The sequence below is a fragment of the Sarcophilus harrisii genome, chromosome X (assembly GCF_902635505.1).
Source record: "Sarcophilus harrisii chromosome X, mSarHar1.11, whole genome shotgun sequence".
NCBI lineage: Eukaryota > Metazoa > Chordata > Mammalia > Dasyuromorphia > Dasyuridae > Sarcophilus > Sarcophilus harrisii.
In genome coordinates, this window is record NC_045432.1 from 12,679,035 (window position 1) to 12,705,096 (window position 26,062).

Consider the following 26,062-nt stretch of genomic DNA (forward strand, 5'->3'; position numbering starts at 1 on the left):
AATAAAATGGCAGATGGGTGGAGGGGGCGGGAAAGAAGAGAACGGACAGGGCTCCGAGACCACCATTTTCTTCCCTAAAAGGGGAAATCTGGGTTTCCTAAGGCGTGGCTGGGAGAAGAGTGGCGGGAAGGGAGGAGTAACGGTCGCGCACCCTTAAGCAGCCCCAATCTTTGTTGGCAGCAGAAAAAGGCGGGGGTATGAGGGGAGGCCGGCCCTCGGGAGTGGCCAAAATGGCGGCTCCCTATTAAGAGGCGTGAGAAGTAGCCAATAAGCCGACCGTCCTTCCGGTCTCCGCCAGATCTCCTCTTTTTGGAGAAGAGCTCTGTCGCCGAAGTCAAGCGCAAGGACGGGCGTCGTGGCGTCCGCCTCGGCCATTTTCAGCTGCAGTGGAACTGTGATGCTCCGCATGGGCAGCTGGCCGCCATCTTTGTTTTGAAGAGCTAAAATGGCGGCTCCCAGGCAACCGAGGCTACATCGTATCAAATTGCAGCCCTTTTTTTCGGCTCCACCCTCCCCCGCCTCTGAATTTTGAGTTTAAAGTAACGAAGGCCCTCTAAGTGTAAAGGCAGTGACACGGATGTCTCATTCGCATGCCCGACTCCCTCTGGAGCAGCCTTGGCAACTGCAGTTAGCGATGCCACATTCTGGTACTTGCACCAGCCCAGCCATGTTTGTTTTCAAAAGAACCCACAACACGCCCGCTTTTCTTCCCCAAAACTTGACCACCCTCATCCGGTTATTTCTACTGCAGCCATGTTTGTTTTGAGGAGCGGGGAGGGAAAAAAAAAAAAAAAAAAAAACATGGCAGCTCCCAGTTACAAGGCATGACTTCAAATTCGCATTGCGTCTTGGCATTGAATTAACCCTGGCCTCCTTATTTCCAAATCGCTTCCTCAACGGCTAGCGTCTTTTAGCACATCGTATAAGCAGACTGCCCGAGTCGAGATCTGTAGCTAAACTTTTCTACTAGTCTGCATCCGGATATTCCAGAGAGCATCCACCCCACCCCACCCCCACGCCGCCAATCGCCATCTTTTTAGTGTCGATGGAGAAAAACTACTTGTCACCATGGGGGAGAGGGGAGGGGCTAAAATGGCGGCTCCCAGGGAGGAAGCATGAAACCCCGCAGGATGACATGGGTCCAAAGGAGCCCTGAAGGGAAGGAGCGGGTGAAAGAAAGCTAGCTACGGAAAGTCCGCTGTTTAATTGCCCAAAGATCTAGGGTTGGCCGGGCCCTTTAAGGGACCTAGCAGGGAGGGCGGAACGAGGGCGGGAAGAGTGACGTTCCTCAAGCTCCACCCTCTCGACCAGCCGCCGTCGCCATGTTTAGTTGTTACTTCTCTACTCAAGATGGCGGCTCCCAGGGAGGAGGCATGAGCGCCTTGAGTCTACTGCTTTCTGTGCCGTACAGCTGCTACCTTCGGGCTTAACTTCAGCGCTCTGCAGGGCGCAGTGAGCGGAGCAAGGGGTTCTCGCGGAGGAGGACGCGGCATTGCCGTTGTCTTTCTTTTGCTTTGCTGCTGGGGAAACTGAGCCGGGAGGAGAGCGGGGGTAAAGGAGGAGCCGGTCCCAAGATGGCGGCTCCCAGGGCAGCGGCGGCGGCCTGAGCTGCAGGGCTGGGCTGGGCTACGCTAGGGGTGCCAAGCGGAGGCTTCAGGCTCCGCGCGCACTCGGGCCAGAGGGTACGGAGAGCTCGTGGCTGCCCCTGCGGCTGCCTTCAGGCTTAGGTCAGGGCTGTAGCGTGGGCGGTTGCGTCAGGTAGAGCGAAGCGGGCGTGGGGCCGGCAGCCAGGGGAACCGTTTCAAGATGGCGGCTCCCAGCAGCGCGCTCTGAGCGTCAGAGGCGCCTGCGGGAGCAGAGCTCTGCGTGTCCTGTTGGCTGCAGCGCCCGCCCGGGGAGCCGATCAGCCAGTGCAGCTCAGGGGGAAGCGGGCGGGCTTTCGGGGCTCGGCCATTTCCGGCGGAGGAGGGCTCAGCCCGAGGAAGGGAGGCGAGAGCGCGGCTGCACAAGATGGCGGCTCCCAGGGCTGGCCTGTGAGGCGGAGTCGCCGGCCGGGCCACTGGGGCCTCAGAGCCGAGGCGGACGCGCTCTCCGGGGGCTGAGCTATTGCTGCCGCCATCGCTACTGCTATTGCTGCCGCTATTATTGCTGAGGGCGTCGTGGCTGCTGGGAGAACGCGGAGTCGGGCTTGAGTACTGGGGGGTGAGTAAGATGGCGGCCTCCATAGAGGCGGCTGTTGCCGTGTGAGTGCTTTCGCTGGACAGCCAGCGTTTCTTTTCGGAGCTGCTAGCTCCGCGGCGCCTGCCGGACTGAGACTGCTAACTTTTTCACTGCCTCAGGCCGACTCCAGCAGCCCACCCTTTTCCCTCTGTTGTGCCTGCCCCTGCCCCGGGCCATGGCTTCGGGCCTGCAGCAGGCGGTCGCCTCCGCCTCTGCCGCCTCCGCCTCGTCTTCCTCTGCTGCCGCCGCTACGGTAGCGGCCGGCAGCTCTGTGGCTCAGCTCCTGCAGCCGCGCTGGAAGCGAGTGGTGGGCTGGTCGGGACCGGTGCCTCGACCCCGCCACGGTCACCGCGCCGTGGCCATCAAGGAGCTCATCGTGGTGTTTGGTGGCGGCAACGAGGGTATCGTGGACGAGTTGCACGTGTATAATACGGGTGAGTGCACCCTGAGGCTGGGGGAAGGCAGGGTGGTGGGATAGCGGGGCCGGGCTATCCGGCTGCTGCTGCTGCTGCCGCCGCCGAGCACCCGGCTTCCTTCCCGCTCCCGCCCCCTCCTTCCCTCCGCCTTAACCCTGTCCTTCCCCTATAGGAGAGAGTGCGTCTGGGCTGCGGGGAGGGGGGGGGGCGGGAGCCGGAACGGGCGCGGGGCTGGTGGGGATGCTATGCCCCGGGAGCACGGGGGGGGGGGGGGGGGGGGGGGGGGGGGGGGGGGGGGGGGGAGAAGAAGGTGAGCGCGGGCGGGAAGCAGATGCTTTGCTTTTCCCGCCTCTGAACTCTTGCTGCTATTGCTGCTGCTAATGCTGCTGCTATTGCTGCTATTGCTGCTGCTCCCGCCGCCGCCGCCCCCGCCCCCGCCTCCTTTAGTCTCTGTTTAGCCTACCTTCTTTAGCGACTAGTGACAGCCCCCCACTTTGGGCCCTATCGCACCCGGGGCGGCAGGGGGTGCTGAGCAATGGCGTTGGCCAGCTGCAAGGAGCCGGAGCCTGAGCCCCTGGCTACTTTTCCCTGAGCTCTCCCTGCTCAGCAGCAGCTTCCCGCGGCCCACTGTTGCGAGGGCCGGCGCTGGCGGGCTGCAGTTGCTGAACTGGAAATCTGTTGCTCCAAAAGTAATGCTCTGGTTGATGGGCAGATGTGGTGAGCCAGTATATTGGGGCTAAACAGTAAACGCTCCCGAGTTCAGCAGCTCACCGTGGCACTGGCTGTACTGAAAGTGAGCCTCCTACCACTGCAAGCAAAAGTCCAGAACAGCGTGGCTGCTCCATTTCTGGCACTGTCAGCTCCCACACTCCTGTCTTTGGAACCCTTTTGAGGTTTCAACAATAGATTTCCATTGCTGAGGGGGATCATCTACCCTCAGGTCTCCTGTACCTCTCCCTTGGGGGTAGGGAACAATCCAGGGTTATCCTTCCCCAACTTATCCTCCCCCAACTTTAATGTGGCTACGACCACATTAAAGCTAGAGCTATTCTGCAAGCCCCCTAGTTTATTCCTGAACTAGGAAGGATTGACCTCAAAGCTTAGTATAACCTTTCTGCCACTTAGATTGGTTTAGTTGGAATTCACTGTCGTGAGAACCCCCTATTAAGAGAAGGATTAAGTTATGCAGAAGACAAGGGAGGGGTGTCATATGCCGAACAGTGCTTGAGGACTGAGGAAGGCTGGTTTCACAGTCCCATTTTGGAAAAAAGTATTTCCCATTAATTGATGTGGAATTAGATTATAATGCATAGAGAGGAGTTGATAGCACTTTTTTTTTTTAACCTACTTAGAAATAACTTTTCTTCCACATTCCTTAAGTCCACCTTGTTAATAAACAAAGTCTGTAATATGCCCGGATACAGATATGGTCAGGCTTGGCAAGAGGTGGGTTTGGGTACGTCTTTGAATCTGAAGACCTGAAAGACCCAGGTCTTAGGGGTGCTTTGAGGACAAATCCTCTCCTTCCTTGAACTACCTGACGATGCTCTATACCCAGCTGCCTTTGCTGCCAATGCACAATTGACTGGCAGGCACTCAAATGCCCTGTGCCTGGCATCGTTGCCACAAAGGCTGGCCTTGCTTGGAAGGGGAACTAAGAGAAGGAGGTTTGGAGGTAGACTACTAAGGAGGTACTGGATTTTAGCAAGACTTAATTTTCACATCTTGCTTCTGACCTGTGACCCTGGGCCAGACCTCCAACCTCTGGCAATCTTACTTTCCTCAAGTTTAAATTGACTAAACAGCTGTGAACACCTCTCCTAAGCAACTGGAAAGTCAGATGAGATGGTTTTTTTTTTTTTTTGTTTGTTTGTTTTTTGTTTTTTTTTGGTTGTTTGTTCTTTTAATTAAAGCTTTTTTCCCCCCAAAAATGTGCATGGATAATTTTCAACATTCATCCTTGCAAAACCTTGTGTTCCAAATTTTTTCCCTTCCTTCTCCCCACCCCCTCCTCTAGACCGTAAGTAATCCCATATATGTTAAACATGTGCATTTCTTCTATACATATTTCCACAAACTGAGATGATGTTTTTGAAGCCCATGTTCTCTCTCTCTTCCCCCCTTCTTCCCTCTCCCAATATCTCTTATCTCTATATCTCTATCTAGCTATGGAAGATACTGTTGAGATTCTTCTTCCCCCTTATTATAGATTAGTTCTTTGGTTTATATTTAAGCATGTCATTGTCAACTTTAAAGTGGAGATTGCTTAAGTTTTTAGTTCCTCATCTGCAGCATCTCTGCACACTCCCTGAAGAAGACCTTTGTTTCAGGGGACAGGGTGCAGCACAACCCAGCAGCAATTAGAAGAAATAGTGGAGTAAAATGAGATAGAAGAAAATCAACTTCTCAAGTACCAGGCCTGTTTCAGATAGGACTTCTGAAAAATGAACAGTTCACTGAAAATTCTATTCAGATGGGGTCTGGAGCAGTCTCCATAATATCCTAGTTCTTCTAGTAAGTCAGTTAAATGACTAATTAAAAGGGCTCCAGAACTAGTATCCACCCCTTTCTGGGCCTCCTAGGAAGTGTGCTTTTTCATTAACATCTAAAAACGGTGCTTCTGCCTGATAAATGTGAAAATACATTTAGAAGAATTGTACATGTTTAACCTATATTGGAATTGCTTGCGGTGGAGGGGTGGGGGGGAGAAGAAAAATTTAGAACACAAGGGGTTTGCAAGGATGGATTTTGAAAACTATCTTTGCATGTATTTTGAAAAATAAAAAACTTATTTAAAAAGTAAACTAAGAAATTAGAAATTCACAATGGAAGAACAACCAAATAATTTTTTTCAAAGGAAAAAAAATAGTGGCACTTATCTAGAGTTTTGGGGATTTTTTGGGTTAGATTCAGACCATCCCCCTCTGGAAGTTCCAAAGTGAGACCAAAAAACGATAGTTGCTAGGCATGTAAGACTTCCAAGCGATAGGCTTGCATTATTAACACCCAAGTTCTTGGGGTACCTTAGATAGTGGGCCTTTGAATGTTGGCTTTTGCATTTGATTTTCCTTTCCATATATTGTTGTAATGTGTTAGACATCTGATCTAGAATTGCACATATTAAACTTAAATTGAATTGCTTGCTATCTATGGGAAGGAGGAAGTGGAGGAAGGAGGAGAAAAATTTAATACAAGTTTTGCAAAGATGATTGTTAAAAACTCTGCATAAGGAAAATTTAAAAAAAAACTATTATTATAGATATTTGTTCCCTCCTTTTTTTTTTTAAACATTTTTCCAAATACATGTAAAGATAGTTTTCAACATGCATTTTTGCAAAACTTTGTATTCTAAAGACAGCAAGCAATTTGATACAGGTTAAATATATGTGTATGTGCAATCACTTCAAACTTATTTTCATATTTGTCATGTTGTGCAAGAAAAATCAGACCGGGGAAGAAAAAGGTGAAAATACTATGCTTTGATTCACATTCAGTTTCTCTAGTTCTGTCTCTGGATGTGATTGGCATTTTCCATCTCAAATCTTTTGTAATTCCATCTTTTGAAAAAGATGGTAGCTTCCAGAGAAGGAATTTATAGTTCTAGCCATGCATTAGTCCTAAGGAAATTGGAGAATTTAAATGATAATAGTAGCTTGTGTTTTTTACTTGTATTTTATCCATGAGGTGATAGGTAAATTGCTATTATCCGGATTTTATGTGTAACCTGGAGGCTAAAAGCCATCCGATCAGTGCCTAGAGCTCTTTTAATCTGCATTGCTGCTCCAGATGATCTGTGGTTTTCTGTATTTGAAGAGGCTTCCTGCTGAGAGCAGGCTGCTTGTCTTGTTCCATCAGGGCTGTAGGAAAAGGTAGGCACTTTCTACCAAGTTAAATTAGTCCAGCAGTGAATTAATAGGCAGCTGTGAGGGGTGAGCTCTCTATCTCTGCAGATATCTCAGCAGAAGTTGGATGATACTCTGCTGGAATAAAATTGATGAATGGCCTGAGAGGTTGAAGTGTACGGGTTTTTTTTTTTTTTTTTTTTCAAGATCTTTGCCAAGCTTAAATCTATTATTCAGTGCTTCAACATGTGGTGCCTATGAGATATTTTCAACCTAATAGATACAGTTGAGGACTAGCTAGCTCAGTGCATTGGTTGGCAGTTTTTTAAAAAATCTGTTGAATTGGAGGTGAGTGAAAAGAGCATGAAGATGCTATAGGTTTAATCTCAGTCTGGCTATTTCCTAGTTAAAAATTTCATCCCTGGCTGATCATTCCGAAGTTGTATGGAATCAGTTGAAAGCTTCAACATTATTACAAAAAGAAAAAAAAAAACTTGTTATTCTTCTGGTGATAGATCAGTAGCAGATACCTTGGTCTGTATGAGGAAGATAGTACTTCCTATTCTGACCTGAGGAAGTGGTCTTCCTCCTCATCTACCTAATGGAGAGAGTTGAACTAAATAAATAAATGACTTGAATCCTTATAGTTTTGAGACTTAGATGGTGCCTTACTACCCCTTCTGATCAGCACCAAAGAGGCTATGTCTTTTCACTGTTTTGGACCTCAAAGTGAACCTTCTGTTTCCCAAGAGTGAGTGAAATTGCTTTGATTCAAATTATTTACAGATTATTTTTTACCTGCTTTTATTGTTTGGCTCATCTTCTAGAAGGTTTCAGGAACTTGCCTGGTAGTAACTTTAGCATTGTGATTCTAGAGGCCATCTTTGAGAGAGAAAGGGATAGGAGAGGTGTCTTGTGCTGAGATGAGAAAAATGTTCATGTAGCTGTAAACTGTAGAAACGCTATTTAATGTAAGTTGGTGGGGGTCAGGGACCCTCAGTTACCTAATTATGCAATAGGGGATATGTAAACAAGTCCATCTGAAGCTATTTGGTTTGCAGGAGTTATGCTTACCCATCTTCCCCCCTACCCTGCTTGAATTTGCAATAGTTCCAAGATGGCTGCAACTGTGAAAACCTAAGTGATTTTGGGTGGTACCTATAAGTGGGATACCTCCCCAAACCTTAATAGAGGGATTCTTTTAAGTTTTGAATTCCAAAATCCCTTCTCTCCTCCCCAAGACACCAAGCAAGCAGATATAGGTTATACACGTGCAATCATATAAAACATTTCCATAATGATCATTTTGTACAGGAAGATTCCAAAGAAAAAGAAAAGAGTGAAAGTGTAAAATAGCATACTTCAATTAAAAAAAAATCAGTTCTTTCTCTGAAGGTAGATATTTATGCTTCATCATCTTGAATCATTGTATTAATAGGAATAACTAAGTCATTCACAGTTGTTCATCCTGTACCATATTGCTGTTAATTTCATACAACATTCAGATTCTGTTCATGTCATCTTTGTATCAGTTCATGTAAGTTCAGATTTTTCTGAAATCATTCTGCTTCTTATTTCTTATAGCACAATAATATTCCATTGTATGCCACAGATTGTTCAGCCATTCCCCAATTGATGGACATCCCTTCAATTTCCAATTCTTAGCCATCATTAAAAAAAAAAGAAAAAGCTGCTATAAATATGTTATACAATTAGGTTCTTTCCCCTCTTTCATGAGGGATACAGACCTAGTAGTGACAGAGGGAATGTAGAGACGTATAACCCGTTGGGTACAGTTCCAAATTGCTCTTCCCAATGGTTTGATCAGTTCACAGTCGCACCAACAATTTTCCTAGTTTTTTCACATCCTCTCCAGCATTTGTCATTTTCCTTTTCTGTCATATTAGCCAGTCTGAAAGGTATGAAGTGATATCTCAGTTGTTTGAATTTGCATTTCTATTAGAAGGGCACTATCTAAGAAAAGAGTTGTTTGACTCCACTGCAGCTATAAGGGTAAAGAGTACAGGTGATAAAAGTGGAGACCTCAAGGTAACTGTGCTAACTTCTGGTAAGGCTGCTAGAATCAGGTCATGACCATGGGCTTCTTTATCCCACCAACCCCAGCTTTCATAGCCATAGTCAAAAAAGAGCAGTTTCATTCTCACCATCTCTTTACTCTGCCTTTGAAATACTAACTCAGGGGCTAAGGAGGGAACTCTTCATTCCTTTTGTGAAGCAGTTGGCTTGTGATTCGTTCACCCTGGCTCTTTGTACCTTCCCCTTCCTACCCCCAACTGGAAGCCTGTCCAGATGATGGTCTCTCTGACAAAGTGGAATGGTGAGGCTCCTCCAGGCTTTTTGCCATGATCCCCAATCATCTCACTGCTTTAGCCCAAGGGAGGTTGTTTTGGTGGTAGTCTTGGAAAATTCGGTATTCCTCAGAACTGGATGTGATGGGAATAGATATTAAAATAACAAATAGGCCACTTGCTGCTGGTGTGTGTTGTGTGTGTATGCACGCACATGCATACACACAGAGTAAGAATGGGAAGTGGTTTGTGGTGTTTTGTCACCATTGAATACTCTGTTCTTGTGAGGAGAGTTGATAAGTCTTTTACTCCGCCACAGAAATCCTAGATCTCCACTTTAATTTCCCCTTTTCTTCCCTTTCCTCAGTCTCCTGACTAAACCCCTGGAAAAGACAGTTAGCCTCTCCCTGTGTGTGGCAAATGTGCCAGCTAGTTTAAAGGAACACCATTATATGCTCTGAACATTCCTGCCTCTTGGTGGGAAGAAGGCTCTAGCTTCTAAGTACAAGGGATTTAGGCCCCAAGTAGCAGGTGTTAAGTGTTTCCTTTGTGCCAGGTACTATGTCAAGCACGAGGTGTAAAGAAAGGCCAAAAAATAGTCCCTGTCCTTCTGGCACTCAAATTCTGGAGGGGGACACAGGGATAGGACAACATAGAACTATTGAAGATATAGACAGAGTGGGTGGAAGGTAATCAATTCTAGCTGCAAAGACTGGGGGGGGGGGGCAGGGATTGAGGCTACCAAAAACAAGAGAGGGGGGAGGAAGGGAAGCACTGCAAACATGGGGGACAGCCAGAGAAAAGGCATGGACACAGGAGATGGAGTGCCATGTTGGAGAAACTTGCAAAGGGGCCAGTGTAGCCAGATGAGAGAGGGAGTGGAAGACAGATTGAAAAGGTAAACAGCCGAGTAATAAAGAACTTTAGTTGCCGAACAGTGGGATTTCTCTCGGTAATGGGGAACCACTGGATTTCGTTAAACTGAAGATAGCAGAGTTAAAACTACACTTGAGAAAAATGACTTATAGTCGCATGAAGTATGGGTTAGTGTGTGGGAAGATTTGAGGCAAGATAGTTGTTAATGTATGCTAGTGGAGAGGAGAGGAGGGCATGAGCCAAGCTTCTGATTATGTATGAGTGGAAGAGAGGTATTCAGTAGAGGTTGGTAGCTGGAAGGGACAAAATGGGCCAGATTGACTAGACAGTGAATGGGAGAGCTTTGTTGAGAATGGCACTGAAATTGGGGAAGGGGATGGTGCTGAGATCCTCTGGGGGAAGAGTTCTGTTGAGCAGACTGTGGATCATTATGGAAACCTAAATGGTAATCCAGTGGAGAACAAGTGAGATTCAGGGAAGATTCCCCAAACCAGTTATGTTAGTCAATAGCTTTCTTCCTATTATGAGAAACTTGACGTGAAACAGAGCTAGCTAGGCACTTGGGGGTGAGCTGGCACCATTGGGAGGGGGGTGTCCAAGCTGTGACATTCGCACCCTTTCCATGTGTAGTATAGCCATGTCTTTTGTACGGTTCTTCCATGAAGTCAGACGAGGAGTTAGCAGTGGAATGATTTCAATGTCTTGGTAAATAAGGGATACAGAAGAAATGACAGGCTCTTCAGCCTCTGGCCCTGGCCCCAAGCCTTCCCTGAACACTTTCTTGACTGTTGCTGCTTCTTTCCAGCAACCAACCAATGGTTTATCCCCGCGGTTCGAGGGGACATTCCTCCAGGCTGCGCAGCCTATGGCTTTGTGTGTGATGGGACTCGCCTGCTGGTGTTTGGTGGGATGGTGGAATATGGGAAGTACAGCAACGACCTCTACGAGCTACAGGTAACAGCCTAGCTTTGGGATCTCTAAGCACGGTACTCTAAATATTGGGAGGATGGGGTAAGAGCAAGTAGGTGGCAGAAGTAGGGAGGCTCAAATGTGATGAGCCAATGTTCCTTGGATAGCCTGGCCCAGTACTGAATGGGGGGCACCTTCCCCAGTCACACTTTGCTAGTGCTTCCTTGAAGGGACTTGGGGCCCCAGGAGCTCCCTGCTCTAACTGGCAGCAGTTAGCTTCTGGGTTTTTGTCCAAGGCCTGCCCTCTCCACTGTCTTCTACTCCAGCCTTCTGAGCACTTCTTCAGCAGGACTTGATGATACCCTTTGTCCTCTGGTTACAGGCAAGCAGGTGGGAGTGGAAAAGGCTGAAAGCAAAGGCCCCCAAAAATGGGCCCCCTCCATGCCCTCGGCTTGGGCACAGCTTTTCTCTCGTGGGCAACAAATGCTACCTGTTTGGGGGTTTGGCTAATGACAGCGAGGATCCCAAGAACAACATTCCGAGGTGAGGCTTTTCCCTTTGGTCCCAGAATTCCATGAGTCAAGGCCGCATGGTCTCAGACAGCAGGCCAGGAGCCTCATTTGCTCAGGAAGAACTTCAGTTGAGATATAGTAACAAGGATTTCTTCAGGCTCTCTCCTGCAGCTCTCTTGGCAGAGTATCTTTGCTCTAACACTTAGACACTGGCCTTTCAGAGCTGAGAATTGTGAGCCTCAACTATGAAGTGAGGAGGTGGGCCAGATCTCTGAATGTCCCTTCCTGCTTTGACCTGTATGAATTGACAGTCTGTAGAATTTCAGGGGTATACCCCTTCCTCACCCCATTCCCAGAGCTCTAGTTTGCCTTCATGCTTAGCCTTGGCTGCCTGCAAGTGTGGTATTTTCCAGGGCCTTAGGCCAAGGGGCCTTCCTGTCTGGAGATGTTCTTGTCTCACTCTGTATAATGCCTAGCTCTGTGTGTTGGAGGGGCAGGAAGCTACCCGGGGCTTCAGCTCATTTTGGGAAATTGATGTGGAACCCTTCCCAGGGAGAAGGTGGACGTGCAAAATAGGAGGGAACTTGGCCTTGTTCTAGCTTTTGATAATTCTCTGGGAAATCAGATGTGGTCTTAGAAAATGTCTGAACTATAAAATCTGCCGTTTGGGCATTAGTATTAGGGGTGTTGCAATTTGATAGGACTACTCTCTCTCTCAGGTACTTGAATGACCTATACATCTTGGAGTTAAGGCCAGGCTCTGGCGTAGTAGCCTGGGACATCCCCATTACTTATGGGGTCCTGCCGCCCCCCAGGGAGTCTCACACGGCTGTAGTCTATACAGAAAAGGACAACAAGAAATCCAAACTGGTTATCTACGGGGGAATGAGTGGCTGCAGGCTTGGGGATCTCTGGACCCTGGATATTGGTAAGGATCTGGAGGGGGGAGATGGCTTCTAACTAGTATCTGGCCTCTTTGGTGTATAAGAGGCAAGACTTTGGGGGGGACAAAGGTATATCCTCATCCTCTTTTGCCGTCTTGGGCAGAACTTTTCTGAATGGTTGTGTGTTTTGTATGCAGGCCCTTATCCGATCAGTCTTCCTTAAAACCGAGATTTCCAACGCTTCCTGGGATCAGGGAACAATCTGTTAGATCTGCCCATTGCAGGGTGGCCTAAAGAGGCTTCTCTGATACTGATGGCTAACTTTTCTATCTTTGGGAGAGAGCAGTGTCCAAAGGAAAGAGGCTGGCTTCACACTGGTCTGCTGGCTTATGTGGGATCAGCCCGAGTTGGGGAGAGACATAGAGAGTATACAGATTGGGGTCTTCATGTGCTGTCTGTCCTACCATCAGGACTGTGGTCACTTTACATAACAGCTGAACCAGGAAGAGGCTTAAAAGATTGGGCTGGGAGGATGGGGGAAGAAAATATTTGGTGGGCAAGGAGATGCCAGTCCTTCTCTTTGAAGGGCCGCTGTGTGAACAAGAGGGAATAAAGTAGCTTTGAGTTGCCAAAAGACAATTTTGAAGTAGATCTAAAACTGGCCACCAGCAATATTTGGGTGAGTAGGCAGTTGCCTGTAAATGGAGGTGAGACGACCAGATGGGTGCCCAATTCTCTTGTATATACAGAGACCCTGACCTGGAATAAACCTACTCTCAGTGGAGTGGCTCCTCTGCCTCGAAGTCTTCATTCTGCCACCACCATAGGAAACAAGTAAGTGGATCATCTTCCCCACTGCCTACCTCTTCTCTTCCCTTTCATGGCTTGGCGCAGCCCCCAAAGGTCGAAGATGAGTGTCTTCACTCAGCTGGCAGCTGCCCAAGACCATTGGTTCTGTGTTTGGAGAGGGGAGCTATATGGTTGCAACCCCATACCATCCTACCTTTTCCAAAGTGGGACATGCTTAGGCTGGGACTTAAAGTGAACTCAAGTAGAATGTGTGCACCCACACATACATGTGAAGGAAAACGAACAGGCCTGTGGACAAGTACCATTGTTTCTGGACCTCTCTCAAGTCCCTTGTGCCTTTGATAAAAACCAAGGGAGGCTAGAAGAATCCATGTGGGGTCATATATATATTTGTTCTGACAAGCTTTAACTTTGTGGCCTCTGGCCAACCACTTCATCCCTGTGTGCTTTATGCAATTCACTGAGGTCCTAAGTTGCATATCTGCATTTGTCATGGTTTTTCCGCTGAAGGGTTCCCTCTACCAAGTAGATTCACCAGTCCAGATAGAAGCACAGGTAAGGGGATTGAGGTTTCTCTGGAGAGGAGGGCTGGCAGGATGGCCTATGTGGATTAGAGGCTTTGGCCTCGGTCATGATGCTCCCTAGAGACCTTTGCCCCAGCTCTGAGCCCTTCAGAGTGCAGGAGGTTGGCACTAGAGACAAAAAGTTTAAGTGAGTGAGGGAGTTGGTAGGAATTCAGTGTGAGACCTCCAGCCTGGAGCATCAGAAGCCAGGCTGAAGGCTTAGTACTGGGAGAGGCTTTTTCAGAGGCACTACCCGGACTGTCACCCCCATCACCCATTTGTCCTGTCCTCCTTCCTCCAGAATGTATGTGTTTGGTGGTTGGGTTCCTCTTGTTATGGATGACGTCAAAGTGGCCACACATGAGAAGGAGTGGAAGTGCACCAACACACTGGCCTGTCTCAACTTGGGTATGGCTTCTAGTCTGGCAGGCCCAACCCCCATCCAAGGCAGGCTGCAGTAGGGAGACCCTCCCTCTTCCTCATCCACACTGGGCAGGGGGCGGTGTGGGACCTGGGCCCAGCAAGACAGTCATACCCTCTTTCCCTCAGAACCAGTCCTGACTTCTGCTGCAGAAATTCACAAGTTTTCAAGTCCATTGCTCACTGATGGTTCCTCATCCTTCACTAATCTTTCTCTTCCCTACCCAGACACCATGGCCTGGGAAGCTATTCTGATGGACACACTGGAAGACAACATCCCCCGGGCTCGAGCTGGGCACTGTGCAGTGGCTATCAATACCCGGCTCTATATCTGGAGTGGGCGAGACGGTTACCGAAAGGCATGGAATAACCAAGTCTGCTGTAAGGACCTCTGGTACCTTGAGACCGGTAAGATCCCTTCATGAAGAAAGTCATATTAGGCAGGCCCAGGGGCACAGACAGCAACTCCTGCTTCACTCCCTTCTGGTGTGTTTGCATTTACAGAAAAGCCTCCTGCCCCATCCCGGGTGCAGCTGGTCCGAGCCAACACCAACTCTCTAGAGGTGAGCTGGGGAGCGGTGCCAACAGCTGACAGCTATCTCCTGCAGCTCCAGAAGTATGACATTCCTGCTGCTGCTGCTGCCACCTCGCCTGCAGCCAACCCAGTTCCATCTGTGCCTATCAATCCCCCCAAGAGCCCTGCCCCAGCTGCAGCAGCCCCTGCCGTGCAGCCACTGGCCCAGGTTGGCATTACGCTGCTCCCACAGGCAGCTGCAAACCCCCCCACCACCACCACCACCATCCAGGTCTTGCCGACAGTGCCTGGCAGCCCCATCCCTGTGCCCACCACAGGTCGGACTCAAGGTGAGCCATATGGCCACATGTTGAGCTGGCCTCTGCCTGGTTGGGGAGAGCAAGGGAGTGGTCTGAGGGAGACTGACTCTGGGCACCTGAAATTTGCATTCTTACCAGAGGATGTCACTTAATCAGCTCTTAAACTGAGTGAGCATTGTGTGAAAGGAGGAAATGGTACAGTCTCCATCCCCAGAGTGATTCCGGGCTGAAAACAGCACAAACAGAATCAGACACACAGTTAGGAACAGTGGCCTGGAATGTTAGCCATCCCAGGGGGCAGTGACACAGGGCGCAGCTTGCTTGGGGTGGGTTAACCTGCAATGACTACAGGAAGGAGCCTCTGCTCTGCAAGTCATACAGTGGGCATGCTCTCCTGAAGTCCTCCTTTATTGGCAGGTGTCCCTGCTGTTCTCAAAGTGACTGGCCCCCAAGCTACAGCAGGAACTCCCCTGGTCACTGTTCGACCAGCCAGCCAACCTGGGAAAGCTCCGGTTACTGTGACTTCGCTGCCTGCTGGTGTCCGAATGGTTGTGCCGACACAGAGTGCCCAGGGGACAGTGAGTTGATGCCCACTTGGCTTTCCCATGAAAGGATATTGGAGGGAAATCTTCAGTTGCCCTTGAAGGAAAACACATGTAGAAACTAAGAGTCTTTCTGGGGTTGGGGGCGAATGGCTTGTACCCTTGGAGGGGAACACAAATGGCAACTAAAAAGCCTTTGTGGGCCTTGGGACAAATAGCTTGTATCTTATTGCATGGTCCTTGAGAATGTCAACAGGGAGTTTCATGATTAAAGACCCTGTAGCCAGAGAAACTTGGAAGTATGTTACTTTAGAGTCAGGAGGAGGTTGCAAAGCTGTCATGCAGCTCACTGGACCTCTCCCCTCATCCCAGTTGTGCGGAGGGGAGGAAGGAGAAGGAAATTCTGCAAGGTTGCTCTTTTTGCCGAGAGTCCATTGAAATGTACACAGATACTCTGTAGGCCCCGAACACGTGGGCCCAGCAGGCAAAGCCAGTTGGCATTAGTTTGTATGTGCATAGATGCACAAGGACAGCTTGAGTTCAGGATTCAGGCCCAAGCCAGGTCTTCCTTTTTGCCGCTAGGTAATTGGCAGCAATCCTCAGATGAGCGGTATGGCGGCATTGGCAGCAGCAGCTGCAGCCACCCAGAAGATCCCTCCTTCCTCGGCTCCCACAGTACTGAGTGTTCCCGCAGGGACCACCATTGTTAAAACAGTAGCTGTGTCTCCTGGAACCACTACACTTCCAGCCACAGTGAAAGTGGCCTCCTCCCCAGTCATGGTAAGCATTTGTCTGTCTACCTGTGAAGACAAAAAACCTCGTGTCTGCTCCATCTGGGTGGAAAGTAAGATGTTCCGGGTATCGCGGTCAGCCTCTAGCCTTAGGAAAAGCAAGTGGGAGCCCCCATAGTTGTTCTCTGAGTTTTGAATGAGAACAGTAAATTTTAACAAGCAGAAGAAAGTTTGTGATCCAAGTTCTGGGAGAGTTTACAAACTGGAGGTATGGGAATGGGTACCATGTGGAGTAGCTTAACTAGTCTTTTCCCAAGATTCAGGGAATAAACTGAACTCTTCCCCCTCAAAATATGGCAGTCATGATCACTTGATTGAGGTGTCTATGTCTTCCTTCTAGCCAAAACGATTTAACTATAAATTAGCCACAAAAGCTAAAATTGAGGGCTCTTACAGCATGATTTTAATTGTATAATTTTAATTTGATATTTTATATTGATTTTAATTTTGTGTTTTTTTGAGCCGACTCAGGTATTACCTCTGGGGATTCCTGAAATGAGTGCTTCACGCTCTCTCTTCTTTCTGCCTCAGGTGAGCAACCCTGCCACCCGGATGTTGAAAACGGCAGCAGCTCAAGTGGGCACATCAGTGTCATCAGCTGCCAACACTCCCACCCGCCCCATCATCACTGTTCACAAGTCAGGCACTGTGACTGTGGCCCAGCAAGCCCAGGTGGTGACCACTGTGGTTGGTGGGGTCACCAAAACCATCACTCTGGTGAAAAGCCCCATCTCTGTCCCGGGGGGCAGTGCACTGGTGAGTAGCAAGTTTCAGTGGGTAGTGTCCAGACTGAGTCCCCAGTTGAGCTTAATACATGCTTCTCAGGACCTGGGGCAACCTGACTATAGCTAGCTGGAACTTTGAAGGTGCATTCCAGGAAATTTAACAAAAATATGTACAAACAAAACAGACGCCCAAATTGGCCACGTCCAAAATCTCGCTCATCTTCTCTTTACAGATTTCTAATCTGGGCAAAGTGATGTCAGTTGTTCAGACCAAACCGGTTCAGACCTCAGCGGTCACAGGCCAGGCATCTACTGGCCCCGTGACTCAGATCATCCAGGTAAGCCACCCATCCTGGGATAGCAATGGGGGGGATGTGTTCATTCATATAAAAGGCATTTTGCAACAGATCGTAACAGGTACTTTTCCAGATTTGTGACATTTCACTAATGACTAAAGGAGACTTATAGGTGATTTCTTTTACTAGGACCGATTATCAAGATTTGAGTGTTTGCTATGGAAATGGTGGGGAGAGTGGGGCAGCAAGAGGCAAGGAGTATAAGGAGGCAGGTGTCTGCTTTTGACTCTGCTTAGGGAAGATACGAGGCTGCCGGGGATGGATGCTGGGTGCCACGTGAGGGCAAAGAACAACGTAACTTGTTTCTTCCCCAAATGAACCAGGCCAGGCTGTCAGCTCGGAGCAGTAGCAAGAACAGCTAGCATTTTAGACCACCTGAAGGTTTGCCAAGCCCTTTACAAATGTGATCTCATTTGAAGGAAGAGAAAAGGATAGGAGTGAGTGGCCTGGGCTGTCATTGTCTACTTGTGCCAATTGCATATGTCACTCATGTCCAGAAGAGGTTTGGAGCTAGGGAAGGTGCACATGCATGCATACATGTATATAGATTTTAAATCTTAAAAGTGACAGGAAAGATTCTGATGCTCAGTTCTCTAAGGTGATAGAGCTGTCCCATTCCCTACCCCCCAAAGCCAGATTAAAGGATGCTAAAGAGCACCAATACCTGGCTAAAATGTTATTTCCTCCTTCTACTTCTCTCCTGCAACCTACTTCTGCCCTTCCTCTCAGACCAAAGGACCCCTGCCAGCGGGGACCATTCTGAAGCTGGTAACGTCAGCAGATGGCAAGCCTACCACCATCATCACCACCACTCAAGCTAGCGGAACTGGAACCAAACCCACCATCTTGGGCATCAGCAGCGTCTCCCCCAACACCACCAAACCGGGCACTACCACCATCATCAAAACCATCCCCATGTCGGCTATCATCACCCAGTCCGGAGCGACGGGTAGGGGCGTCGGGCAGGGGCCGCGCGATATGTACCCGAATACAATTACTCTCCAAAAGTCACCCGACACAACATCCTGGGTGTCCCCCAATGGGCTGAATTCTGAGTCGGGGTATAAGGTCCAGGCTGGTGAGTAACTGGATTACGAGGCTGGAGAGAGCAAATGGGGCAGTTTGGAGTTCTCTTATTTTCCCTTTTTCTTTTTTTTCACGCTTTAGGGGGGGGAGGTGGCTGGGGTAGCTGTGACTTCCTTTTGGACACTTGGAGGGGTGGAAGGTAATAGACTTAGGAATAAAACACCATCTGCTGCACACTGGGCTGGAGGTGGGTTTGGAGGGAAGAGCTTAATAGTTGTTTTCTACCAGAGTCTGACCAGGTACCGGCCTTTCTTTTTCTCTCCCATTCCTTCCAGGTGTAACCAGCAGCCCTGGGATCAAATCTCCCATCACCATCATTACCACAAAGGTCATGACATCGGGCACAGGCACACCTGCCAAAATCATCACTGCTGTCCCCAAAATTGCTACTGGACACGGGCAGCAGGGTGTAACCCAGGTGAGACATGCCTGCCACTCCACTGGCATCGTACCAATTTAAGTAGGACCATGCTCTCTCCCCACCCTTTGGGAATATGTCTTCGAAGTTCTATCCTCCTTTCTTGGGGCATCCTATAGTATTTGCCAAGGATTGTTTAGCTCTCTAACCTTTGGTATTACAGGTGGTGCTGAAGGGGGCCCCTGGACAGCCGGGCACGATCCTCCGAACAGTTCCCATGGGTGGGGTGCGGCTTGTCACTCCAGTCACAGTATCTGCTGTTAAGCCAACTGTCACTACCCTGGTGGTGAAGGGCACCACAGGTATGTCTAGAAGACAGGACGTTGAGCAATTGGCAGGCCTTGGCATTCTCCTGATCTAATCCTCATGGCACCTCTTAGAGGGGAAAGGGTGAGAATGGCATGGAGGTGATCTAGGTATACAATCAGGCATAGGACCCAGGTATCCTCACATCAGGGTACCATCAAGCCTCCAGATGCTCCTAGTCCCATCCCAATATAGTGCCTTCACATTCAACTCACTAAGAGTTTCTTGAGTCTTGCATTTTGCTCTTGCTGTTTCCTGCCCCACACAGTGTGTTTACCATTGCAGAATCACCCGGGGAACTGTTTTCCCTTTTAAATTCCTGTCAGTCTTGATTGCAGACTTGCATTCTCTCCCCATACCTGCCTTCTCAAGTACGTCCTTGCCAGAACAAGACCTACCAGACTAGCCGTAGCTAAAAAGAGAACGGGGACCTCTTTGGCTCCTGTGGGGGGCAGTGGGATATCCGGGAAGAAATGTCCCCATCTCATCTTGTTTCCCCTTCACTCCAGGAGTCACAACCCTCGGCACTGTGACTGGTACAGTGTCCACCAGCCTCGCTGGAGCAGGTGGCCATAACACCAACGCCTCCCTAGCTACTCCCATCACCACCCTAGGGACTATTGCCACCCTTTCAAGCCAAGTGATCAATCCTACAGCCATTACTGTGTCAGCTGCCCAGACCACTCTGACGGCGGCAGGAGGGCTCACCACCCCCACCATTACCATGCAGGTAGGCTCTTCTTCCATGGCCTTCAACCGGTCATGTCACCACGGAACCGAGCATTATGGTAGCATGGTGAACGGGCCAGACCGAAAGGCAGGAGAGCCAAGTTCTCCCTGTATGACCCTGAGCAAATCCTTGGTCTTGGCTTCCTCTTCGATTATCTTCCATCTAAGCTCGTGTCATAACATTTAAGTCAGGTGAAGGGAGAAAACTCCAGCACCAGGGTGATAAGACTTGCAACATTTCCCTAGAAAATGGGGTATTGTCTCCTGGATTGGGTGCGGGAGGAACACCTGACTTCTGTGTTTGTGTGAGTGAGTGACTTCATTTCTCCACTTTCTTCTCCCTGCCTGTATGCCCACCACTACTTCCTGGGCTTCAGAAATTGGATTCCCAAATTAGCCTGAAGGCTGGGGTTGGCTTTCTTCCTGATCACTGCTTGATCCACTGCACATGTCAACGCTGTGTATCACCACAGAAACTCGGGAGACTGCCCCAGCCTCAGAGCTGAGCCAAGATGGAGAGATTCTGGGAGGATGGGAAGAGAAGGGTGTGATGGCATGGGAGAAGAAACTTGATAGACTAGGGCAGTTTATGCTTCTGTTTTTTCCTAGCCTGTCTCTCAGCCCACTCAAGTGACGCTGATTACCACACCCAGTGGAGTGGAGGCCCAGCCAGTGCATGACCTCCCTGTCTCCATCTTGGCCTCACCTACAACAGAGCAGCCCACAGCCACAGTCACAATCGCTGAATCAGGCCAGGGCGATGTGCAGCCTGGCACCGTGACACTAGTGTGCTCCAACCCCCCCTGCGAGACCCATGAGACGGGCACTACTAATACAGCCACCACAACTGTGGTAGCAAACCTTGGGGGCCTCCAGCAGCCAACCCAGGTCCAGTTTGTTTGTGACAGGCAGGAGGCAGGTGCCTCATTGGTGGCTTCAGCAATGGGTCAACCGAATGGCAGCGTGGTGCGGGTCTGTTCAAATCCCCCCTGTGAGATCCATGAGACAGGCACCACCAACACTCCCACTGTGGTCAGTGCCAACCTAACCATCCCCGCACTGCTAGGGGCAGGGCAGATTGTGTGCTCCAACCCCCCTTGTGAGACCCATGAGACAGGTACCACCAACACGGCCACTTCTAGTATGGCTGGGCAGCATATGTACTCCAACCCCCCAGGCCAGCCCCAGGACATAGGTACCGCCAATAGAGCCGCATCCAACACGGCTGGGCAACGAGTATGCTCCAACCCCCCATGTGAGACCCATGAGACGGGTACCACCAACACAGCCACCACCGCCACATCCAACATGACTGGGCAGCGTGTGTGTACAAACCCCCCGTGTGAGACCCATGAGACAGGAACCACCAGCACTGCCACTACTGCCATGTCCAACATGGGCTCAGGGCAGCCAGCAACTGCCAGCCAGCAGCGTGAGACACATCACACTCACACAACCAACACCCCCACCACAGCCCGATCTAATATGGGCACTGGGGAGCCCGAGGGAGCGCAGGCTCCTGCCAAGGTTCCATGCCAAACCCATCAGACCAGCGCAACCAGCACCACCATGACTGTGAAAGCTACAGAGAGACCATGCCCAGTTGCTCCCCGGATTTGCCCCAATCCATCCTGTGAGTCTGGCACCGGCACCACAGGTTCTGTGGGGCCGGCATCTCAGAGCAGCTCAGCTAGTGGGGGTGGTACCAGCACAGGCTTAGGGCAACTAGCCTTCATCAGCCGGCAGTCTGAGGTACAGCATACCCATACAACAAACACCCCGACTACAGCCCGGTCCAATATGGGCGCTGGGGAGGCTATTGGGGTACAGGGGCCCACAAAGCCCTCATGCCAAACACATCAGACCAGTTCCACCAGCACCACTATGACTGTGAAAGCCACAGAGGTGCTTTGCCTGGCTGCTTCTGCCTGTTCCAACCCACCTTGTGAAACGCATGAGACTGGTACCACCAATACAGCCACTACCTCGAATGCAGGCACTCTCCAGCAGGTGTGCTCCAATCCACCCTGTGAGACCCACGAGACTGGTACCACACATACGGCCACCACTGCCACCTCCAATGTAGGCTCCAATCAGCCTGGGCAGCAGATACCTGCTAGCCCTCATTGTGAGACTCACCAGACCACCTCCACTGGCACCACCATGACAGTCAACTTTGGTGTCCCATCCTCTGGGGCCAGCCCCTCCCAGAAGACCCTGGAGGCAGCCTTAGCTTCTGCAGCAGCACCAGCCCCTTCCCCAGGGCAGAGGGTGTGTTCCAACCCCCCCTGTGAAACCCATGAGACAGGCACCACACATACGGCCACCACTGTCACCTCAAATATGAGCTCAAACCAAGGTGAGTTTAGAGGCAAGTGATCGTTTTGTTCAGGCCCCAACCTTGATTTTAGAACAGGAGTTTTTGGAATGGGAACTCCCCAGGGGGAAGAAAACTTGGATTTTCTAGGTACTTGGTCCCCGATCACATTTTAAGCTAGATAACTTTGTGTTAAATTGGGTGAGAGATGTTGATTACTTTTCAGATGAGGAAACCAGAAAAAGGTCTTAAGGTCACGTGCCTCAGGAGTCACACCCAGAGGAGCTAGAACCTTACTTCTAATTCAAGGTTCTTCCGTTGGACCCTGCACCTCTTGTCCTACTTCTCAGTGGAGAAGTGGGAGGTCGCACTGGGCCCTTCCTTCACCAAGTGTAGCCCAGCCCAGCTTTCATTCCCAACCTACCTATTTTCCCTTCCCCTAGACCCACCGCCAGCTCAAGGCAATCAAGGGGAGCCGGAGAACATGCAGGGAGAAAGCATGAACACCACCAGCTCCAGCACTATCACCACAACAGTTTCTTCCACTCAGACCCGCGCTGTGACTACCGTGACACAGTCCACGCCAGTTCCTGGTCCTTCAGTGCCGGTGAGAAGCCATTACGGCCTTTGCGGCCAATTCTTTTCCTTTCCAAACCGGAGGGATCTGGGCAGAGTCCTAATGTTCTGTTCTTGTTCGTGAAAAAGCAGCATACTTCTGGCTAAGTTGGGCTTCCGTGGATCGTAGACAGAATATTGGGATAGGATCAAGCAACCCGGCTGGCAAACAGGGGAAAACCTTAGTGTGGGCCAGGACCCAGCCTGGCCTGGCTTGGCTTTCCTAGCATACCTCCCCCTGCCCTTTCCCATTCCATCTCCAGAAGCCCCCACTGACCACAGGGAGAGAGTCACTCTTCTTGTCCCGTAACGACCTTTGTTCCTGGCTGTGATTTGGGAGTTTGGGCAACTCCTTTGTCTCGGTTATCTCTGGAATGACCATTTAACACATTCTGAAGCTGACTTTTTCCCAGCCCTATGTGGCTCAGGGGGTGCTGAGTGTTGTTCCTACACCAGCTTCTTGCCTAATCATCAACTTACCAGTCCATCACCTCTTTCTTCCAGTGTGACAGCCCTTGGTCTCCCCACTGTGGTGCTTAGTGCTCTTTTCCCCTGGGTATATAGAAAGTAGAGTGTTACACACCCGTGCCATCATCTTAGCAGGAAACAGATGGAAGAGAAAAGGGGGCAGACCGCACAGCCATGCCCACCAGGTCGAGAGCCCCATGGACTTGAAGAAGCCACTAATAGGCAGCAAAGTTGTCTTTATTTCCTAAGTTTCCTCTCCTCTCGACAGCAGCTTTACACAAGCTATGAGGAGGCAAGATTTGGAGCTTCCATTTTGTTGAGGTGGAGTGGCAGAAACTAAGGGGTTACTATGGTTACAGAAAATTAGCACAATCTTGGAATTAGAACTTATGTCCTTTTATTCAGATCAAGGTTCTCTCAATAGGTCACCCTGGCAGCCTTTGTAGGTTATCTGCCTCCTCCCCCTCACCCTCACCCCCTCAAAAGCAGATCATTTTAACATTTCTGGAGAAAACCAAAAGAAAACCTTAGGGAACAAATGGTTTGCAACTGTTGCTTTTCATCCGCCTCCCTCTAATCAAGGCCTCCCTAACCTTGTAGAACATCTCATCGATGACGGAGATGCCTCCCGATGCCATGGCTACAGAAACGTCTGTCTCAGCTACAATAGCAGTGGCTGTGACTGGCACAGACGCACAAGAGGTGGCCCTTTCGGCCACAGACATCCTCCAGCCCTTAGAAGAGATCCCAGCTGAGACGGAAGCTCCGCAGCAGCTCTTACAGCCTCCCTCTGCTCCTGGAGGAGAGCAGACCGAGGGCCCGTCAGCTACTCACAGTCCTGATCTACAGGCAGCGGTGGACATGAGCGGACCTGGGGAGCCCTCCCCAGGCCAGGAGGCTGCCAGCTCCGCTGTAGTGACAGCCGTTATGGTCCAGCCGCAGCCACAGCCCGAAGTGGACCAATTGTCCCTGCCCCAAGAGCTGATGGCTGAGGCTCAGGCTGGCACTACAACCCTTATGGTTACAGGCCTTACCCCAGAGGAACTGGCAGTGACAGCAGCAGCTGAGGCTGCAGCCCAGGCAGCAGCTACTGAAGAAGCCCAGGCCCTGGCAATCCAGGCTGTGCTCCAGGCAGCTCAGCAGGCCGTCATGGGTAAGTTTCTCAACAAAGGGATTCTGAGTAGAAAAGATCCCTAGAGCCACCCACCCCTGTTTAAGGATGCTGCCATCTCTGTTAACTATTGGAACCAGTGATATGGCAGACTGCTACTCAGAGCTACCTCACGTAGAGATCTTAAGTTCTTGGAGCTCCTTTTGCTTATATGTTTCAAGGGAATGAGTGTGTGGGTGGGTGGGTGGTAGTGGGCAATAGAAGCCAAGTGTGGGTAAACGTTTGAAGAGGTAGCAGTCTTGAGCATATAGAATGAGGAGGTTGCCAAGGACAGATCCAGAAGCTAGGCCACTTGGCCCAAAGCCCTAGTTGGTGCCGATAAGACGGCAATAAATAAGGATGGTATGGGGCATGGGACCCTCTGCCACTCACGCCTGTTTGCATTGTCCTTTCATTTGATGGTGAGTGGAACTGGAATGCTTGGTAACTGGGGGAGGTCAGGAACCAAGGGTGATAACGACCACCAAGGAGTCAGGATTAACGTCATTAGACTGAACAGACTAGCTCTGATTGATGTTTCCTCTGGCCCCGGAGCAGGTGCTGGCGAGCCAATGGACACATCCGATGCTGCTGCAGTGGCACAGGCAGAGCTGGGGCACTTGACAGCTGAGGGCCAGGAGGGGCAGCCTACTTCTATCCCCATTGTGCTGACCCAGCAGGAACTGGCTGCTTTGGTACAGCAGCAGCAACAATTGCAGGAGGCTCAGGCTCAGGTGCACCACCACCATCACCACCACCACCACCTGCCTACTGAGGCTCTGGCCCCGGCTGACAGCCTCAATGACCCAGCCACAGAAAGTAATGGCCTCAGTGACCTAGCCAGTGCTGTCACCAGCACTGTGGCCCTTCTGCCTTCCACAGCAACAGAGAGTAAGTGGGTGCCTTGGCCACCCGAATGGAGTTGGCCAGGAGTGATGTGGGGATCGCTCTGGGAGCCTTTCGGTGTTGGGGCCTGAACCGATCCTTGGGGAACACACAGTTCGTGTTGCCTGCTGACACGCTCTTCTTTCCCCCCCCCCCCCCCCCCCCCCCCCCCCCCCCCCCCCCCCCCCCCCCCCCCCCCCCCAACCCACCATTCCCTGCCTTTACCTTCAGACCTAAGGTGCCTTTGCTCGGGGAGCAGTTAAAGCTCCTGGAGGCAGCTGGCCTTAAGTCTTTGCCTGTGTGGGGGTTGAGTGTTTTAGAGGGAAAAGGCCTGGATTCAAGTTTCATCTCCAGGCTTCTCTCAAAGTCTTCTTCACAGTTCTCAGGAGAAGAAAACTCATTTCAGGAAGAAGGCAACAGCCTGAACGTGTGTGCGAGCCTGTCAGTGGCAAAGGTCCTGCCCCAGGGGCCAGGATAGCTGCTGTAAAAGAAGGTGCAGGGCACAGGATGTGAGAGCCAGGTCTCCTTAGGACCTCTTTCATCAGATGCTTTCTTTTCCCAGGTTTGGCTCCATCTAACACATTTGTGGCTCCTCAGCCAGTGGTGGCTAGTCCAGCGAAGCTCCAGGCAGCTACTGCCCTGGCTGAGGTAGCTAATGGCATCGAGTCACCAGTGGGGGTGAGTTGGGTGCGTTGGTCCTTGAAGGAATACAACTCTTCCAGAGGTCTTTGAGATTGACTTGATCCCTTGTCTTCCCTAGAAACCTGACCCCTTGCCCCCACCTATGAAAGCCACAGCAAAGAAAGAAAACCAGTGGTTCGATGTTGGGGTCATCAAAGGCACCAACATGATGGTGATGCACTATTTCCTGCCCCCAGATGATGCCCCGAGTGACGTGAGTGCCCCCAGGAGTGTTTGTCCTCCACCCTCGGGCCTAGGCCTGGTACAGTTGCCCCTGGCTCGTTAGTAACTGAGCTCTTTCCCTTTCCGTGTCTGGATCTATTCATTAGTTGTGGTGGGTGGGATCAGAGAAGAGGTCTAAGACAGTGGGGGGGGGGGGGGGGGGGGGGGGGGGGGGG

The 26,062-nt window shown here is 50.4% G+C and overlaps 1 protein-coding gene across 4 annotated transcripts in view; it reads left to right on the forward strand.

Moving 5' to 3' along the window:
• Positions 1-2,372: 2,372 nt before the first annotated feature.
• HCFC1 (host cell factor C1) overlaps positions 2,373-26,062 on the forward strand; it is a 28,157-nt gene continuing 4,467 nt past the window's right edge. For 2 of the 4 annotated variants that reach the window (XM_031944846.1, XM_031944848.1), the window contains exons 1-22: positions 2,373-2,654; positions 10,469-10,617; positions 10,955-11,115; positions 11,804-12,012; positions 12,718-12,802; positions 13,643-13,749; positions 13,990-14,169; positions 14,266-14,625; positions 15,013-15,173; positions 15,720-15,917; positions 16,460-16,684; positions 16,887-16,991; positions 17,739-17,958; positions 18,371-18,513; positions 18,677-18,815; positions 19,329-19,549; positions 20,158-21,907; positions 22,309-22,472; positions 23,549-24,101; positions 24,657-24,989; positions 25,546-25,661; positions 25,744-25,878. In XM_031944846.1, the coding sequence (XP_031800706.1) occupies positions 2,396-2,654; positions 10,469-10,617; positions 10,955-11,115; positions 11,804-12,012; positions 12,718-12,802; positions 13,643-13,749; positions 13,990-14,169; positions 14,266-14,625; positions 15,013-15,173; positions 15,720-15,917; positions 16,460-16,684; positions 16,887-16,991; positions 17,739-17,958; positions 18,371-18,513; positions 18,677-18,815; positions 19,329-19,549; positions 20,158-21,907; positions 22,309-22,472; positions 23,549-24,101; positions 24,657-24,989; positions 25,546-25,661; positions 25,744-25,878 (5,973 nt within the window). In that variant the 5' untranslated portion in view covers positions 2,373-2,395. The remainder of the gene's footprint in view (positions 2,655-10,468; positions 10,618-10,954; positions 11,116-11,803; positions 12,013-12,717; positions 12,803-13,642; positions 13,750-13,989; positions 14,170-14,265; positions 14,626-15,012; positions 15,174-15,719; positions 15,918-16,459; positions 16,685-16,886; positions 16,992-17,738; positions 17,959-18,370; positions 18,514-18,676; positions 18,816-19,328; positions 19,550-20,157; positions 21,908-22,308; positions 22,473-23,548; positions 24,102-24,656; positions 24,990-25,545; positions 25,662-25,743; positions 25,879-26,062) is intronic. The other 2 variants (XM_031944849.1, XM_031944850.1) reach the window with 1 other exon arrangement.